Source organism: Chinchilla lanigera, unplaced genomic scaffold (genome assembly GCF_000276665.1).
Source record: "Chinchilla lanigera isolate Chin_1 unplaced genomic scaffold, ChiLan1.0 scaffold00065, whole genome shotgun sequence".
NCBI classification, from domain to species: domain Eukaryota; kingdom Metazoa; phylum Chordata; class Mammalia; order Rodentia; family Chinchillidae; genus Chinchilla; species Chinchilla lanigera.
In genome coordinates, this window is record NW_004955466.1 from 673,087 (window position 1) to 692,483 (window position 19,397).

Here is a 19,397-nt window from a genome sequence, read left to right on the forward strand (position 1 = left end):
TCAGTTGTGTTATGCAGAGTACTCTTTCTGCAGATCCTTCTCTCTGCGTATGGCAGAGGTGATTTCAGGCCTCCTACTGACCCAGCTCATGGCACTCACCTACTTCCCATGGTTCTCACAGTCATTCATCTTCAAGCCACTCCCTTTTTAAAAAATTTTTTTATTATTATTATTTTGGGGGGGGTATATATGAGGTGCTGGGGATCGAACCCAAGGCCTTGTGCATGCAAGGCAAGAGCTCTACCACTGAGCCACATCCCCAGCCCAAGCCAATCCCTTTTTCATGAATGAATAAAACCTGGGTTCGGCCGTGGGTCGAGGCCTTTGTTCTGGATGGCCATCATCGTGGCTGGACTTAGGACCCCTTGGCTCCCCGCAACTACAAATATGCCTGAGTGTCTTTATTCTCGCCGTGGGCTACACTGGAAGTGGTAGACTGGAATTAACTCGCTAGGATTCCAGTAACTTTTCATGGGATTACAAATATAAACTTTCGGGGCTGGGGATTTAGCTCAGCGGCCCGGCACCTGCCTGGCAAGCGCAACATCGTTAGTTTGATTCCTGGTACATGAAAAAGAAACAAACAAAAAAAACTTCCTGGGCCATGAGAGGACCAGGAAGGACTCTCTACAGGGAACTTCTCCCCTAGGGTGATGGTATCTGACGGTCGGGGCCTACACACCCTCATCTGTAGGAGTCAGGCCCTGCAAAGGCAAGGCCCCTCGAGGACCTTCTCTCTCCTGCCCGTGAGGAGATGGTGTTTGTCTCCGCAGCTTCCACCACGCTGCCACACGAGAGGGGCAGAGTCCAGGACTTCATCAGACACTGGTGCGCCAGGGCCTCGCTCCTGGACCTGCCGGCCTTGACTGTGAGCAGTGCATTGCTGTTGTTGGTAAATTACCCTGCCCAAGACGCTGTGTTACAGCAGCAGGAGTGACTGAGACATAGAATTTCCAGGTCAAGAATATACTGTAATTTTTTAATTGAAGGAAATCACTTTATTTAGAAACAATAAACTTATACCTTACACAAAGCTTCCTGGCCCTTTGAGAATATTTTGCCCAATCCACTCTAAATATTTTAATGTGTATCCAAACATGCAGACATTCTCTTACATAACCACAATACAGCTATCAAGACATCTGATACACGACATCCATCTCACTTTTATACCCCATTCCGGCTTTGCCCCAGTAACAAATATCTTTTATGGCAAAGAGATCTGGTCCACAATCGCGGGTTCTGTTTCTCTTTATATCTTTGGACTCCTTTAGTATGGAGCAGTTCCTCAGTCTTGTTTTGATTTTCACGACCTTGACCTTTTGGAGATTACAAGCCAGTTTTTCTGTAAAATATCGCTGCTTGGGTTTGCTCATCTTGTGAGTAGAACTCGGCTGCATTTCCACAGGAGTACCATGAAAACAGTGCTGTGTTCTCAGCCGTCCTACTAGGTGGCACGCAGCTCCGATTTGTCCCCTCAATGTAGGATGTCTGCCGCCCTCTCCACCATGAAGTGGTCTACCTGGACACGCAGTTCCCTGTACCCTTCAGTGGATTTTTACCACTGTCAGCATTATTCTGATGACCACGTTGTTCCTGATGTGGCCGGCAGAAGCCCTTCTGAGCAGGAGTTCTTTGGACATGTGGCCATCATCCCATGAGCACTTTCTGGTTTTCTGATGTAAGATATCCCAGGCACATTTCCTGGGCTCCCTACCTCAGTTCTAGAATGTCATCTCTCCAAGGAGCTGGTTTGGTTTAGCGGACGACGGTGTTTAAAGGCAGGGTACTTGCTGCTCTTGGATCCTGCGCTTCCAAGCCCTCTGGGAGGAGCTTGGGACCGTGTGCATGTGTATGTGCGTGTGTGCTTCTGTATTTATTCTGTATCGGTTTATCTATATTGAAACCCATGGGTCACCCCCTCACCCTGATTCCTGACACGGCAGGGTTCACTGTTTGTTCTGGGTGGGTTTGATTTGGGTTTCTTCCCCTTTCTGAGTCTGTAAGTCTGCTCTCTGCCCCGTCTAATGTCACCTTGGGGGCGAACTGCTCAGTAACATGAAGAGGGGGACAAACTGCCGTGTGACTTTGACGATCACCGAGCTGCTCTCCATAGAGACGTCCCAATTACACTTCCGCTGGTTTTTAAGCCTTTTCTTTTGCCAATCTGATAGATGGAAAATATTATTTCTGATGCTTCAATGTCTGTAACTGTAAGACAGCCTGGACACCTCTGTAAACACCAGAGACACCTGACAGGGAAAGAACGCTGCCATTGGCTGTAATCGCCCTTCCTCGTGAAAAGGGTCAGTTCTCGACGGTGGGACAGCCGCTCGCCTGCCCGCTGCTCGCGGGAACTTGGTCACAAGTAGTGGTTCCCTTCTGTCATCTGCGCCGAAGAGCAAGGGACTTGGCCTGCACTGGAGACCCGAGCACGTCCTAAGAGCCCCGCCGTTCTCTGCAGTCAGGAGGCAAGCACCGGCCGGCTGCGACCAGGAAGAGCTATACTCAGTGCTGTTTCAGTGGAGAGCACACCCCCAACAGGAAGACTCTTTGCACTTGACAATCCTGAAGTTTCTTTCTCAGGATTAAAACTGAGTATAGTCCGACCCAAGGAAAGGCATCCCTAGTTTGAGCAGATCTTAATTATGTTGCAATTGCCCCTAATTGGCCTTTAAAACAAAAACTTGCAGAAGTGGCAATTTCTGGGGGCCCCTAGTTTTAGATGTGGGTTTCTGTACCCAGAAAAGTCCTCTTTTTCCTACTTCACCCCACAGGCCCTGGTTCACTTTATTAGTGATACTGAAGCCCACAATTCAGCCTTTTAAGACCCAAAGCAAACGGCACGTTCCCTAAGGGCTCTTTGTTCACTCCCGAAAGAAATTAACTCCTTTTTTCACTCCCCAGGTACTTGGCTGTCACTACAGCTTATTTTTTTTTTAAAGCTCTGCAGAAGTTTCAGGTTACTGTTTATCTTTCTTCCCTATTAGACTGTAGATGCTTTGAAGACCGACTGAAGTGTAGCACCAGGTTTTGTGCTTAGTGTGATCTCAGATGGTTTGCCAGAAGTGAACTGACAAATAAATGAGCGGCTGAAAAAGGAAAGGATGGAAGCAGGAGTGGGGAACGGCCATCCTGGAGAGGAGAGAGCATCAAAAATCCCACAAGGCCTTTGGAGCTCAGCTGCCCCGTGCTTGGTGTGCCTGTGCAGTTAGAGCTCCTCCTCCACGCTCCAGATCCCTCCAGGTGCTCCGCCCGGCTAAAGGCTCATCTGCAAACGGCTGCTTTTGCGGGAGGCCGGCTCTTGCTCCCCCAGGGCAGTGTCACTGTGGGGATGTCCATGCTTGCCAAACCCTCCCTGAGACCAGCAGAACTGAGAACCACAGAATCACCCGCAGGCCTGGAAATACCAAGTCTAGGCTACCCAGGCAGGCGGCTCAGGACAGGTCTATGTTGTGCGATTTCCTCTTCTGGGGACACTGGGGTACCAGGCGAAGTCCAAAATGTCAGGCAGTAAGTCCACAGTCTTGCGTGTGGGATGGGGGGTTCCCTGTAATGCTCCTCCGTCACAGACAGCTTGAAGGAGGGGCCCAGGCCCAGCTTGGGAAGGTGCCACGGCTCACCCCAGGTTCACCGTCTGATGAAACGGTGTAGTGACTGACAGCGGAAAGCCTGGCAAGTCCTCCAGCTGGAGACCCTGAGGGGAGGCGGGAGAAGCTCGGAACACAACAACCCCTGTTCCAAGTGAAGCCCAAAGGAGCACAGCAGCTGCCTGCATCTCGGTTGCTCTGAACTTGCCAGGCCCAGAACCCATCCCTAGCTGGGGCACAGCTAGGCACCCAAGACTAGGGAGGTGCTCTCCGTGGGTTGGCATCCTGTCTTTGGCACTGGGGGGGATTACTGGGCAGGACAGCAGGTAGGACAGGGTCAGGTGCTCGGGAAGATACTTCCGGCAGTAGGACCCAGAAAGCTAGGGAAGGAAAGTGGGGCATACAGAAGTGAACTGGAGAGCAGGGAGGGCTGGGAGTTCAGGACGGCATAGGATTCACAGCCCGGCTTGGGTGACTGTCCTCCACCTGCGTGGTCTTGGGCTACACTGGAACCTCTCTGAGCTTTCTTCACCTGCAAAATGCAGCATTGTGGGGGACGACATTTGTCTTTCAGAATGGCTGAGTTCACTCGGGAGGCTGAGGCAGGAGGATCACTGAGTTCGAGGCCAGTCTGGGCTACACAGTGAATTGAAGGCCAGCCTGAACTGCATAGCGAGACCCTGTGTCAAAGACAACGACAGCAACACAAGAATGGCCGAGTTGACAGAATAAAATACTACCTTTACGGCACCTCGCCCAGCCGCCTGGGTGCCCAGCATGTATCAGGGAGGAGAGGAGCATGTCAAATGCCCTGTGACGGCTCACACTATCCTCCTCAATCACTGTCCCTCTTGGGGTACAGCTGCCCTCGGAGCTGCCTCTCATCCTGAAGGCAGAGCTGACTCGGGCAGCCGGGTGTCCTGGCCGTGTGAGCAGGGCCGACACCCTCTTCCCAGGCCTTCCTGCTATGGGCTGGGCCGCCCAGAATCTCCGCGGGGGCCCTTCTTCTCAGTCCAAGGCAAGCGGAAACAGGGCATTTGCTTCTAGCTAGTGGGCACACCTGGAGGGCAGGGTCTCCGGGCCTGCCTCTGGCTACCAGAGCCTCCGTTCCCTCCTCTCCTCCCTCTGGAGCAGCAGAATCTGCAGCACAAGGGAGAGCGGCAGCCTGCGCCCCCGCCCCCACCCCGAGGCTCCCTCCACCCAGGCCCTTCCCTGCATCGCACAGGCTGCAGACGGCCCCAGCTCCCTGCCAGAGCGCTACCTGGGGAAGGGGAAGCGTCAAAATCAAAGTACCGCCCAGCTGTTGGCCCCTGGGAGGCCTTCTCCCCATGCCAGGGCGCTGCTTGCCGCCGCCTGGGCCCTTGTCCGAAGCAGCCACCAGCGAGTGAAGCGTCCCCGAGCACCAGGGGTCATCTGGTCTCTGCTAAGAGCGCCTCTTGGAACTTGCCCAAGGAGTCATGCTCGCGTGTCCTTCCGCCCCTCCACCCTCCCGGGGGACAACGGGCAGCACAGCAGGCCCTCGGGACCCAGAGGGAGGGTCGGAGGAGCGGGTGGAGAGCCCAGTGCTGAGCAGACCTGCTGACACGTGGGACACACACCCAGCCCGGACCGTGGACGTTTCAGCCCAGCTCTGATTAGCCCGGCGCATCGGTGTTCTGTCAGAGGGCGCACTCTGGAATGGTAACCGAGGGCTTGTGGCTGACTGTCTCTCCTGCTCTGAACGCCCCAGTGAGACGCAGGTGGGTTCCGAGGAAGAAAACCAAGTCCTGGCAGCCACCGGAGAGCGCTGGTCTTCAGCGGGGTGCTGTGGTCCTGCCAGCCGGCTTCTGCTCTTGCATCCTGAGGAAGTCCGCATGGTGTGGGCCGTGCTCTCTGAAGCAGCCGCGGAGACACCGGCCTACGAGTCACGGCGGCATCCCACTCCCCGCCATCCCAGAGCCACGTGACCTCGTGCCGCAGCTGCGGTAATGGCTTTCGAGCCTGTTGTTTCATCTGCGAGACTGGAGGAGCTGCCACAGGCCAGCGGCCTGCGAGCGGCCCGGTCCCTAGGGCTCAGCACGCGCGGCCCCGCCAACTGCCTTGCTTCTGGCTTCCCCGAAAGCATCCGCAGCGCGTCTCGCCGAGATCAGGCTCGCCAGCCTCCCCCGTCCACTGAATGCCCTGCGGCACCCGCTGCTGCTACAGAACCGTCCTCACTTCACCTGCGCGGCTTCACCGCTTTCTTCCGCAAGCCCTTCGTGCCCTGGGAGCCGTCACCGCAGCGCTTACCTCTCCCCGTCTCGCGCAGGTCCTGCTCTCCCCCGGAGCATCACCCAGACGCTCCACCGGCACGGACACCCGAGTGGCATCCGCCCGCTTCGGCTCCCTTTCTTGTTCCCGCCCTCAACCAAGCAACCCCCCACCCACCCAGCCCGTTATGCTTTGGCGACACCCCCTTATTTTCTAAAGCCCAACCCCAACCTCAGCTAATTTTCCCAAGAAATTTTCCCAGTTTCTTAACACGCAAGTCCGAAACACGCTTTCCCTTCACGGGGCAGAAATGACGATCTGCCGGGAAGGCTGTTAGTGATCAGAAGCCGTCTCAAGGCCGCGGGGTGACAGGATCCTTCCTGATCCTTGGAAGCTTGCGGGTTTTGCAGACACACAGGTCCCTGAAGCCACTGCGAAGAGCTAGCAGTCCGCTGTGGTGTGCGTGTGCGTGCGTGTGAATACTCTGAACTAGGAAGGAAAATCACTCTTCTCGCTTTCCATCTCAAACCTGGACTTCTTCACCATCCTCAAGATGCTTTTCTGATGAAGAATAACCAAACATTTTTTTAAAACTTCAAGAGAAACAAAAACAAAGTTAATTGAAACAGTGTTGGTGTGGTTTTCTAGTCACAGCGCCCGCGGCTGGGAGGAGAGGGAGCCTCTGCCCCGGCTCGCTCCGCGCCCTCCCCTCGGCCTGCTGAGCGTCTACCTTCAGCACTGGGGACTGAGCCCAGGCGCTTCACACTGCGCTAAGGCCTTTCTTCCATTTTTTTTTTTTTTTTAATTATTTTGAGAGAGGGCCTTGGGCCGGGCATATAGCTCAGCAGTACAGCTGAGCTTGCCTGCCTGGCGAGAGCAAGGTCCTGAGTTCAACTTCTGGTACCAAAAAAAAGAGGGCCTTGCTGAATCATTCAACTGCCCAGGCTGGGCTCAAACTTTCGATCCTCCTGCCTTGGCCTCCCAGAGAGCTGGGAGAACAGGCACGCACTGTGCTTCCACACCCCGCTCCTGGCTTCTTAAACTCAGTGTGCTGTCTGCTCCCTCTGCACCTACACAGGGATGGTGTCCTGCCACTGACCGCGCTTCCTGGCCCTCACACTACAGCTTCAAAGCCACTTCATCCCAGAGGCATGCTCTGCCTGCCCCCGTACCTTACCCAGTCAGGACTGGATCAGTCACTGTGCCTCCACACTGGTCTACCCTCCCTGCACCTTGGACACTCCCTCCAGGCCAAATCACAATGCCCACCTCACAGTGCTGGCACTCTGTGAGCTCCTGACCGACAAAGAGGCAAAGATTTCCACTGACGACATTTTGCTTTTTCTTGTCTGTTTGAGACAGGGTCTGGCTGTGCAGTTCAGACCGGCCTTGAGCTCACTTTGTAGCCCAGACTGGCCTCAAACTCACAGCAATCCTCCTGTCTCAGCCTCCCGAGTGCTGGGATTACGGGCGGGCGCCACCATGTCCGGCCACAGATGCTCTTTTTGATCCAGGGTTTCTGCAAAACCTTTCTGAAAGGATCACATCTCTCACAACTACCTTCATAAGAATTTTTTATTATTATTATTTAGAAATGCAGTTATATACATAGAACAATTAAAATTAAATTAAACTTTGTACAAATATTAAAATACTATCTTCACACCCGCTGCAATGTACAGGATACCAAAAAATATATATATAAAATAAAGCAAACCCAAACTGATGAATGACATCCTGCAGAGTCAATTACGCGCGTGTTGTTACAAACCATGACGCGAGTACCATTCTGCAGAAGACCCCAGAGTGGTGTGACAACTTTAAGAAGCCAGGGCAGGTGTGGGCGCTGCCCCGTGACCCCAGACCATCCCTCCTCCCGCCGGGCAATCCAATCCAAGCGCTTTGCCCCCGCGCTCCCCACTAGCCGGGCTGCTTGGCAGACGGCTCAACACTGAGGGTTTTGTTCAAATTCTACTAGAGTTTCAAGGAAATTGAGAGACACTTCCCAGCAGAGCTGTGCCTGCCACCTTCTCTCTCCAGGGAGCCAGCTACTGCAAGATTCAGTCCAAACATCTGCCAAGCCAAACATTCCCCAAGCCTGCAGGAGACCCAGCGGCCTCGGGAGAGAGCCCCCAGCTCGGCAACCTTGGCAAGCACATCTGGACTTACTGTAAGCCGGGAGGGCTGTGCGCCACCTCCTCTCTAGCCCCTTGCTGCTCTCCGAGGAGGGAAGGGAAAGCGGGAGGGAAGCAAGGATCAAGACACGTCTGCAGTACGTTCCTCTGCAAGGGCCGTTCCCACACACGAGGCCAACAGAGGCCCTCAGCAAGCCAGCGGTCTGGGAGGGAGGGGCTGGGAGCCGTCTGTCCTTGTGCCGCTGCACACGAAGCAGGAAGAGCATACCTTTGTCTGTCTTGCTACCTGGCTTCTCCACAGAACGTTAAAGCTGGGGGTGGGAGGAGGAGGGCAAGATGAACGGGGAAGATACTAACCCTAAGTTCTTTTTGCAAGTGGAGTGCTTGTAGAATGTGCGCTGAAATGTCTTACGAAGCCGAACAAACTCACAGTGGCCAGGACTCAGCCACTTCACAGTTCACACCCAGTGAAATGCAGCACATAAAACCCAGAAATGGCTAAGACAGAGCCCACCTGCCAGGCTAAGGCATGAGAGAGACGGACACAGTGAGTGACTTTCACCAGATGCTGGCCCTTCCAAGTTGCAAGAATGTCACCAGGATTTAAAAACAAAAAACAAAAACAAAAAAACCTGCACTGAGCCAGCTCAAGAGCAGAAAAAAGCAAAAGGAAGAAAGAAAAAGAAAACGGCAAAGAATCCTTTCTAAAAGTCCTTTGGTGCCGACCCCTTGTGGACGGGACTTTGCACTGCAGGCACCATGGGAGGTGGGCCCGGGCAAGCAGGGCCACCGGCTCCGGGCTCAGCGCTGTGGGCTCTGGGCCCCGGGTGGCCTGCCTGCTTGCAGCCTGCCGCCTGCCACCCGCCCTGTCTCTAGCTAAGCCCCACACCGAAGCGGCTGAGGGGTCCCCGGTCCCTCTGCAAGGAACAAAGCTCAGAAGCCCCACAACAGCAGCACGTGGCTGAGGAGGAAGAGGCTGTCTCAGGGAAAGAGCTGCGGAAGAGGCAGCCGCAAGCGCCTGCTCGCCAGGGGCCGCTGCAGGGCCTGCTCTAAGCCGCCCAGGGGCCCCCTCCGAGCCGGGAGCACAAGCCCGCAGTGCTCCCCTCCCACTCTCCTAGCCGGTGGGCAGGCCTGGGTTGTGGACCCCGGCAGCGTGGACTCGGGGTGAGAAGGAAGGAGCCATCAGCGGAGAAAACCTGAAATAAAAGTGCAACCTCTGAGTGGACAAGACCCCAGAGCAACTACCCAGAAAAGGGCAGGCTCTTCTATTTACCAAATGTGCTAGAACAGAATTCAGGTTTCGGAAGGGTGGAAGATAAAAGCAAAGGCTCAGCTCTGAGACTCCAGCCTCGCCTTCCCACTTCTCACGGGCCCTGTCCTAGAGGGGGCAAGGGTACAGGTGCGCCTCAAGGAGGGTCCGCGTGGGAAGGCAGCCAGGCCTTCGGACCCCTCTGCGGGGTCCATGCCAGCAACTGCTGAGACAGGTCTCTCCTCCCTCAGGCTCAGCCTTCCACTCTGGCACCTTCTCCAACCCGTTCCCTACCTGACTTCGCCTGCCTGATTCTGAGCACAACAGAGGGGCTGCGGGGTGACTGGGACGTGTGGGAGCGGCCAGCAGGCACAACGGGCACTGCCCTTACCCTGAGAGGAAAGAAGATGAGGGGCAGCAGGAGGCCAGGCATGACCAGGGAGTAAAGTGCGTTGTGAGAACGAGGCAGAGGGGTGGCGGGGGGCGGGGGGAGAAGCCCCTTCCCCCAGCTTCAGGCCACCCGTGCCTGGAGCTAACCCTGTTAGGTCAGGTCCTGAACCGGGCTTTGTATTATTTTTACCACACCAGAGCTGCTCGGGAGGAGCAGAGGTGCAGCAGAGTGAGCGGCGAGGTTTCCCAGCCCCAGTGTATCAGGGGGAAAAAAAAAAGCAAAAGCAAACATTCCTTAATGCCACGTCTGTCGCCAGAAGGTAGCAGCCCAGTGGAGCTCGTCTGCCCAGCCTTCCCACACTCACCGCAGCGCCGAGGGGGCGCGGGGGAGACGCCCAGAGCGCCCCATTGCTGTGGCTTCCCTCCAGCATCCACACCCCCGGCTTCCATCTAGAGGGACCCGGGAGCCAGGCTGGGGGCACCCGTTTGCCCACCTCGGTCAGTAAGGCAAGGGGTGCTGTGGACCCTTTCTCAGCTCCTCCCCCAGAGGGCAGGGAAGACAGGAACGGCTTGTCAGCCACGACGTGTGCAGGGCACCGGGAAGAGCAGAAGCAGGAAAAGCAGAGGTGCAGCAGGCAGCAGGCCACTTCCTGGGCACAGTTACTAAGGCACATGACCGCGGTGAGGAGGACCCTCAGGGCCAGGCTGGAGCTGCCTGCAGCTGCCTGGGAACTGTGCCTCTCGGCCTCCCCTCCGTCACCACAAACCCAGAAAGCGGCACCTTGCCCAGACTGCCAGTGACCAGGTGAGTGTTGGATGGCATCTCAGAACTCCTGGGATGATGTGCCTCAGGCCCTGTGGGCAGCAAAGCAGCCAGAGCTGCCTGGGATGAAGCCCAGGAGGCGGCATGCAACTCCCCGCATCCAGGGAACGAAAAGACCAAGGCCAAGGTGCAACGCTGGAAGTACGGAGTGAGAACTTGCATATTAGGAAGACAGTCATCACCAGTCATCTTCTTTCCCTCCCTCAGCATCTTCGGGATGCTTCTTGGAAACTCTGCACAGGGCCAGCAGCCTGCACCTGAGCTGGACAGGTGCTGGGATGGCTTTGGCATGATTTTCCAAATTCTCTATTCTCAGCCAAGGAAACGTGCCACCATGTCAACCCAGGGCCCCACATCTGCCCCAGTGAAAGCCTCTCGTGCCTCAGAGGCTCTCTCACTCTTAGCTCAGCTCCTGTGAGGGCAGGGGCAGCAGCCACGAAGGCTGTGGACAGCGGCAGGCCTGCGCGGCAGGGAGACGAGGCGGGGCTGGGGAAGGCACAAGTGAGCACGGTGGCGCCCAGCCCCACGCGGGCTGCGGGGCTGCCACCACGGTGCGGGCTGGAAGGGGCTCAGAGGCTCAGGGAAAGGAAGGGTTCGATCCAGCACATTCAAATACATCCCAAAAGACGGGAAGACTGGGCCAGGCAAAGAGCCAGCTGCTCCAGCTGTCCAAGCAGATGGCGAGAATCTTCCTTGAGTTTCCAGTGAGGTGGCCTGCAGGCCCTCAGAGACACACCGATAAACAGGTGGCAGCTCAGGTATCCGGGTGGGGTGGCTGGAGTGCAGGGTGCTCAAACCCACGGGGAGCGCGAGGAAGGGTGGAGAAGACCTTCAGAGAGGAGAGAGGCTGGCCGCAGCCCTCACGCTTCTTTCAACAGCGGGATATCTGCGGGAGGACAGGAGGGCAAGCACAGCGGTTACAGAGGGGCTCCCCACGACACTCCAGACCGCACCGCAGGCCCCAGCACGCAGACACACGCCCCACTTGCACACGTTCCGGGAGTCGGAAGTTCCCTGCTGCTTTAGGCCTCTAGCTCATCTCTCCCCATCTTTGTGCTAAGGTCTGAGCACTCAGCCTGGTACTCATACCTCTTCTGGCCGGCCAGCACACGCCCGCTCTCTTCACTCTGCTGGCCGCGCCACTTCCGTTTCTCTCCTGACCCTGCCCTATGAGGCCACGAAGCCCTGCTGAAGCTCACCTTCTCCTCAAAGCCAGCTATCTGCCAAATCACGTCTGTGTGACACCGCACAAATCACGTCTGCTCTCTGGGTTTCGGTCTTGGGGTCAGTGGGGGCAGAGGGTTTAGACACAGGCCACACTCTGGCCTCCGCTCACAGTCCTGGTCAGCTCTGGCCTGGCCTGCCACACACCCAGCTCACATGCACTGCTTTGTGAGCCCCTTACTTTAACGAGCTCCACAATTCCTGCTTCCGTTACACAGTTCCTACACCGTGGGCCCGTCCTTTCCAGCTGACAGCCCACGCAGCAGAGAACACCTTCCCTACTTCTTTGTGTCACTCCTGAAGCCTACTTCAGCTGCAGCACAGGCTGGGCTCTGAGACGCTTGTTCATCAGAGCAGCGTGCATCCCCGGCTCCTTCCCGGGGGCGAGGGCTGCTATCTGCCCCCAGACATGTCTTATAACACAGCACTAACGGCCCACGGGCCACTGGTTTCCACACCCAAACCTGGGGCAACTATTCAGCTCCCTTGCCATCGCTGTACCAACGGAGAAAAAAGGTGGCAAAGCATGCTCTGCATTCGTGAACTTTCACCCTGGTGCCCAGCACAACAGGAGGCAGGACGTCCTTCTGAGACTCTTCAGGGAGGCTGAGTGCAGAAGGCATCACTGTGGGAAGGGAAGCTTCTGGGTTTAGCCTCTATCCTGAACTACACCGGGATTTCACTTAAACAAATTTTTTAAAGTGACAGAGCCATACCCGAGATTAAACTCTGCAGGCTGCAGCAAAGGCAGCAGTGTCAGGGGGCAGAAATGTCACTCTATGGCCAGTTCACCACACGAGTTGGAGTCACCCGGGAGGCAGCGCAGAAGTCGTCACTTCAAACCCCAGCTCAATCACCAGCGGGCAAGTGACTCCCCCGCTTTGGGCCTCAGTTTCCCCGCATGGGGACAGTAATAAACAGCTACATTCAGGATCGCTGTGAGGGTGAACTGAGCGGCACACGGAAACTAATGAGTGCAGTACCCGGCACAGCCCTGCTTGGAGTGACGCAGCTGTCCGCTCTGAAGGAGACAGCTCCTGCTCTCTCTCTGATATAGCCAGGTCTCCTTGTCATTCCCGACCTTCCAGGGACATAAAAACTGTAAGTATAGGACTGCCCAACCCTACTCAACAGTCCATCTTTTACTTAGCACTGCCCTGTGGCCATGTATAGTCTCCAAGACTCCAAACCATCAACATTCACCAACAGTGAAAAGTCACTACTGCGAGCCCAAGGGCCTACCTGGTGCTCTAAAGGTGAAAGCCTGTTTCATAGGCTAATATCCCGGGGATTATCTTTCTTTGCCAAAAGCACACCAATTACCAGAAAGGCCCACCATCCTTCCTCACTCCCAGCAAAGGCTCCAAACGGCTAATAATTCCTGTTCATCACAGACCACCTACCATCTGTGTACTCCTCTGATGTGAGGGACAAAAGGCTTTGTATGTCGCTGTTCTCCGAATCTGTGGCTTCTCTGTGTGCCGGCCGGCTGCCCCCTGAGCCAGCCACCCAGGAAGAGGTGGTGGCTTGATGCACCATCACAGTCTCTGAGCCCTGGGAGCCCCAGGCTTCACACAGTCCCGACTGGCCCGGGGCCTCTTCCTCCCCACCCGCAGAAGAGCAGGCCGCCTGGCCCTGCTGCTCCCTTGGCAGGCCCCTGCCACTGGGCCCAGCCCCTTCTGACAGCACGATGGGCACTCTGGGGTCTGCGGGCGGCATGCAGTGACCGGAACTGCCGTACACAGCCTCCTCGTATGAAGGCAGTGCAACCTGCACCCCATCCACCATGATGGAGACCTGGTCCCCAGACACCCCTTGGTCACGCCTGGATGGGAGGAAAAGACAAACAATCAGAAGGAACACAGATAAATAAATACCATTATACCAACAAAAGCCACCTTTTCTTTTCCACCTTTATGACTGAAGTTGAACCCAGGACACTGGGACATCCCCAGCCCCCTTTTATTTTTTTATTTTGAGAAAGGTCTAAACTGCTAAATTGCCCAGACTGGGCTCAAACTTGTGATCCTCCTGCCTAGGCCTTCTGGGGTGCTGGGATTAGAGGCATGCGCCAGCACGCCCCGCTAAGTCATCGTTTCTGAGCACTGACCTACGTGCCGGGCCCAGCGCTCAGTGCTGAGAACACCTGGCCACACTGACCCCTCACCTGACCCCTTCAGACAGGGACGCATGAGGCCTGCAGATGAGGCCCAGAAGTTCAGGAACTCGCCACTGTCACAGAGCTGGTGAGGGATGGACGTAGGACGTGAACCCAGGTCCAGCTGCTGCCAGGGAGACGCCCTTAACTTGTGGGTACACAGGCTCTGGGCTTCTGTGCAAAAGCGAGAGGCCTAGAGACTAGCAACGGAGCCATCCATGCAGCTCAGCGAGGACGAGAGCAAGAGCGGCAGAGGCACACGGAGAGTATGCTACAACCACCTCACTGTGCACCTTCCCGGGGAACTCCGCGGTGGATGAATTGTATCTCCACAGACTTAGGCAGATAAAGGAGCAGGCACACTATGGTCCTGAAACAGGAGTCTGGAAGGGAGGTCAGAAGAACTTTGTTCTGAACTCAGCCACTTTGCTTAAAACTTCATAAACTTAAAAAAAAAAAAACCTCTGTGAATTATTATATAAATACAGTCAGGAATGCATAGACAAATGGACAGAGCTCGCTGGTTTGCTCCAAGGGTGACACTGGTGTAAGACTCCTACCCGGGCCAGGAATCTCACCCTGCTACACGCTGATACCTCCTTGCACCTGTCCCGTCACTCCTGCTCCTCCCTACAGGGGACCACTGTGCTGACTGCATGGAAACCACTACTTCTGCATTGTATTCTGACAGTTTTACCACCTAAATATGAACCCCGTAATGCCACGGTGTCCTGCACAGTTCTGATCTACACGTATGAATGAGATTCACAATGAATGTGTATGCAGACAGAGCGAATGTTTCTGCTTATTTTACCCATTTTGGAAGGTTTATTCCCACAGACCCCTTTTGGGGGATCATTTCTGCTACACACACACTTCTTTCTTCATGAGCCATAGGAAAGCAGGGTTAAGATATTACATAGATGTCCCTCCTCAGCACTTCCACTCCTACTAACCCCAGCCTCATTACATCGCAGGAATGTAACACTATGATCATACAAGTTTCCAAGACCATCCAAATACAGTACACATTTCATCTGCAGTCTTTGTTTTCACCCGGAATCCAGTAAAGGATCATGCAGTGCATTTAGCTGTCTGATCCCTTTCATCTCTGTTCATCTGAAACAGCCTGCTCTCATTTTTCTTTTATGACACTGGCATTTTAAAAAGATTCCAGGCCCGCTGTGGGATGACCCACAATCTGGATGTGTGACTGTTTCCTCAGGATTGGATTCAGGTCAATTTTTGCCAAGAATGCTACAAGTGATGGTACCCTTTCAGCTCGTTACATCAGGGCACAGACCAGTCTACTGTCAGAACATACTACTGTGGTTCAACTACTGTTAAGAGCTCTTGCTGGGCATGGTGGTGCGTGCCTGTAATCTCAGCACTCAGGAGGCTGAGGCAGGAGGATCAGTGAGTTCAAGGCCAGCCTGGATAACACAGCAAGACCCTGTCTCAAAAAACAGAACTCTCCTTTCCTTACCTATACTTGGAGGTAAAAACCTGCGCCACCTAATACAAATAATGTACACACTGTGAGGATGGAAGAGCGGTGCCTCAGGAAGTGTGTGGAGGTTTCGGGAAGGAGGGAAACCCTGACAAGGTAGCAGAGAAAGCAGCGCCTACACTGGCGTGTGCGTACTTTCTGTTATTCAAAATAAATCTTATGTTGTTGTTTAAAAAGTAATACAAACACATGGTGCAAAATGTAAGTGGCATCCATAGTGAAAATCGATCTCCCTTCTACCTAAGTCAGGCAACCGAGAATCAGGTAGTTACTTTTAATAAACTTACTAGTAAAAAAAATTAAACAAATAGAAATGAACTTACCAGTTACCTTGAGGGGAAATAAAACTAGTATAGAGAGATTAAATTTAGGCTGCTCCTTGCCCGTAAGTTCCAAACCTGGGGCATTTTACAGAATCTGGGGCTTTTTTGACCTTCCACGCATTGGTGTGCGCGCACTGGCATCACATGAAGGTACGTGGGACCCCCACTACTGAGCCCTAGCCCCAGAGCTTCAGGGGTCAGAAGCGAGGGCTGGAAATGTGCGTGCCTAACAATTCCCAGGGATGTTCATGCTCCTGGAACCATAATCCGAGAAGCACCGATGACGGAAATGACATGGCTTTGCAGTTGAAAAGATCTGGGTTCAAACGTCAGCTCTGCTAATGTGTGCAAAGCAACCAGGCACACCCGCAGGTTTACCACACAGCAGGGCTCGCCCCTGCCCGTTCCCTGGGACACACAGACAGAAGAAGCCGTAGGCTACCGGCTTCTCCCAGCCGGGCAAAGGCGAGCCCCACAGTAGTGCCTGCTGCCTGCCCCACACCAGCGCGGCTCCTGGCTTACCTGCTGTGATGGAAAGACTTCAGCTTTGGCTGCAGCAGCACGAACAGCACCACGAGGAGGAGAATGAGTGCCACGGAGCTGGCAGTGGAAGCCACTATGGACAGCGTGGGGACTCCAAGTGACGTGTGGGTTTCTTTGTCTATGGACACAAGCTTTCATCAGAACTCGATACCCAGACACAGGCCCCACAACTGACGCAGTCAAATGCCCTTGCCTGGTGCCACCCAGAGAGTCACCCTGCGGCAGGGCCTCTTCAGGAAAGCGGCGTGGAGCGGCCAGTGTACACACGGTGCTCCAGGAAAGGGACCACTTCCCCTTCCTGTTTCTTAAATAAAATATTCCCCTCGCCGCCAGCCCCTGAGGTCCATCTGATAGCCAACTCACTAACCCAGGGTATCTTGTCTCTATAAACCACTCGGGTCCCACCCTCAGTAGGAGGCTGGCAAACATCAACCGTGGACAGGAACATCTTTCCACCGTCTGAGTCCGTGAAGGGACAACCCTGAAGTCCTGCAGCCGTGGCTGTGGATCTCAGACTGGTTCCTACTCTTCTCTGGGGTGTCACTGGTTAAACATGCTCAGGTCTTGAAGCCAAAGTATGCAGTACAAAAATGACCACATGACACATGCTTCCCTTGAGGCAGCTGGATTTTCCAGTCGTGCAAGACAGGAGCAGGCAGGAGGGAAGAGGGGGCTCCTGTCCAGCTGGACTGTAGCTCCGTAACAAAACAGTCCATTTCCACTCGAGGAAAAGTGAGAGGAAAGAGCCACTACAGAAGGTGCCAGCATTACGCTCACTGTGCCAGCCGCAGGACGGCCAAAGGTCACCAGCTCCGAGCTAGGCCAGCGAGATCCCGAAGGTCAGACGCCTCCGTGAAGCTCTGGGAGCCAGACTCTGAGCTCTGCGACTCAGGGGAACACAATGGGACACGCACCAGTAACCCCAATGTCTTCCACAGACACCAACTCCCAAAGGAAGGCTGCAGGGCAAACACGGCTCCGCACAGCACAGCTCAGGGCGCTTTGCAGCACCACTTCCCGGGGGTGACAGAGAGCAGAAGCCCAGGGCAAGCCCCCCAGGTTCAGACTGACCCTCGTTGAGACGGCAGCTGATCTCCATGGCCGGCTTCCACTCGCCATCCTTACACGTCAGGTACTTGTAGTCCCCCTTTAGCATGTAGCCTTCCGCACACAGGTACTCCACGACGCTGCCTGCGGCCAGGGGGTCTCTGCAGGGCTTGGGGTGGCAGATGTAGCCACCATTTTCTGGCCCCGGGGGCAGGGGACACACTGCAAAGACAGAGAGGGTGGTGGTACCATGGTGAAACTTGCAGGCTCTCCGTTTCACCTGACAGGAACACATGAACGGCAAGGAGCCAACTCTTGGAAAGGCTGCGGCCCAGACAAAGCCTGCAGTTTAGGCCATCGCTGGCAGCGAGGGAAGTCTGGCCACTCGCACCATCTCCCCTCCCTTCCACACCTTCGGAGAGCGGCCCCCATGCTACACAGGAGACTCGGACAACATTTTCAACCTACTGCAACTGAGACATCACTCTTATTTTCTTTTTTTTTTTTTTAATCTGAGGCAGGGTCTCGCTACGCAGTTCAAGCTGGCCTTGAGCTCATTTTGTAACCCAGGCTGGTCTTGAACTCAAAAAACGATCCTCCTGCCTCAGCCTCCCGAGTGCTGGGATTACAGGTGTGCGCCACCACGCCCGGCCTGAGACATGATTCTAATAAAACCTCCTGACACAGAGAGTGAGAGGAGGTAAAATCCTGCAGAACAGTGAAGGGCAAATATAAGGCTTGCTTCTGACATCAATGCCAGGAGGAATTCCACAGTGTAATAAAAACGTGTGTTTTCGGCCTCAGAGGGGGTTTCCTGGGAGGCTCCCCACGTCCCCAGGCACTGTGCACTCTCTGACCCACAGTGCCGGCACTTGTCTCTCCCCATCGTGAGCTGCATCCTCCCGAAGGACAAGGCTCTGACCTGGCCACCTGGCTCAGGGTCCCACACTGGAGACAAGTGGGGGCAGATACCCGTTCATAGAGCTGCTCGACAAAATGCTTCACACTTCCACCTTCCCGCTTTTGTTCAGGGCGCCAAGCCCGCCACAGACCTCTCCAACTCCCCTCCAACTGCCCGTGTCCAAGGGCTCACTTCCCGGGCACGACACAGGCCAAGCAGACCAGGGCAGCTCCCGGGGGCAGGTCGGAGCGGCTGTGGGCCGGCGAGCTGGGGAAAAGGCTCTCCGGAAGGCAGGGCTGCTGATTCTAAGCCCACTTCTGCTCTGCTGCGTATTTCTGCCTGTAGATCTCACAAATCCACAGAACCTTAGACTAAGACCCTGGAGGTCACCTAGCATTCAATGTAGAAGTGAAGCAAGTGAAGTCTACAAAGAAAGGACTTACAATTCAATTTAGTTTTGCTTTAACAGTTATTTACTGATTACTCTGATGGGGTCATGGTGTCAGAGCTCTGAAGGATAAAAATAAGCACTTCAGGTACTTGTAGCCCAACAGGGGTAGGACAAGCACACACATTTAAAAAACCGTTTTCTTTACGGTGTCTGGGTGTTTGGTTTCGTTTTGGGACACTTTCCCTCCTTGGAAGTCATAAGCACACTCTATACATTTTCTTGTAATGTTTTACAGACTGGGTTTTTCTTATTTAAATACTTTTACCAGAAAAACCTCATGGGAAATGCATATATGTCGTTAAAAAATTCCAGAAGGATGCCGAGTGAAAAGCAAGCCTCCCTCCGACGTTTTTTTTTTTTTTTTTGGTTTTTCTCTGGTACCGGGAACCGAACTCACGACCTTGCACTTGCCAGGCAGGCGCTTTGCCGCTGAGCTAAATCCCCAGCCCCTCCCTCCGATGTTTTAATCACCCAGCCGCACGGTCCACAGGCCCTGCCCTGGCTTCTTCCACACCCTTCCACAAAGGCCTGCGTGCAGATTTATTCCAGTACGCATCAAAGGACACAATTCACGCGGCGCAGAGGAGGCCGCGAGCGGAGACAGCACATCTTGCGGGGGCACGCGGGCGGCGGGCAGGAAACGACACCGCAGCTTTGCTTCATCAGAAGGGAGCGGCAGCGGGAGGCCGGGGCACTGAAGCAAGAAAGTGTAGGTAGAGCCCAGACTGTCAGGCACTCCCGTGCAGGTGAGATCATTAATAAGGACAATTTGCCCCCCCCAAATTAAAAACGTGGACAGTCATGAAGCACCTTATAGAGTGCAC

At 54.8% G+C, this 19,397-nt stretch overlaps 1 protein-coding gene across 3 annotated transcripts in view; it reads right to left on the reverse strand.

The window, feature by feature from the left end:
- Positions 1–8,614: 8,614 nt before the first annotated feature.
- Susd6 (sushi domain containing 6) overlaps positions 8,615–19,397 on the reverse strand; it is a 53,097-nt gene continuing 42,314 nt past the window's right edge. For all 3 annotated transcript variants that reach the window (XM_013521965.1, XM_013521967.1, XM_013521966.1), the window contains exons 3-6: positions 17,246–17,443; positions 16,154–16,292; positions 13,044–13,465; positions 8,615–11,302 (exon numbers count right to left, since the gene is read on the reverse strand). In XM_013521965.1, coding sequence (XP_013377419.1) covers positions 11,277–11,302; positions 13,044–13,465; positions 16,154–16,292; positions 17,246–17,443 — 785 coding nt within the window. In that variant the 3' untranslated portion in view covers positions 8,615–11,276. The remainder of the gene's footprint in view (positions 11,303–13,043; positions 13,466–16,153; positions 16,293–17,245; positions 17,444–19,397) is intronic.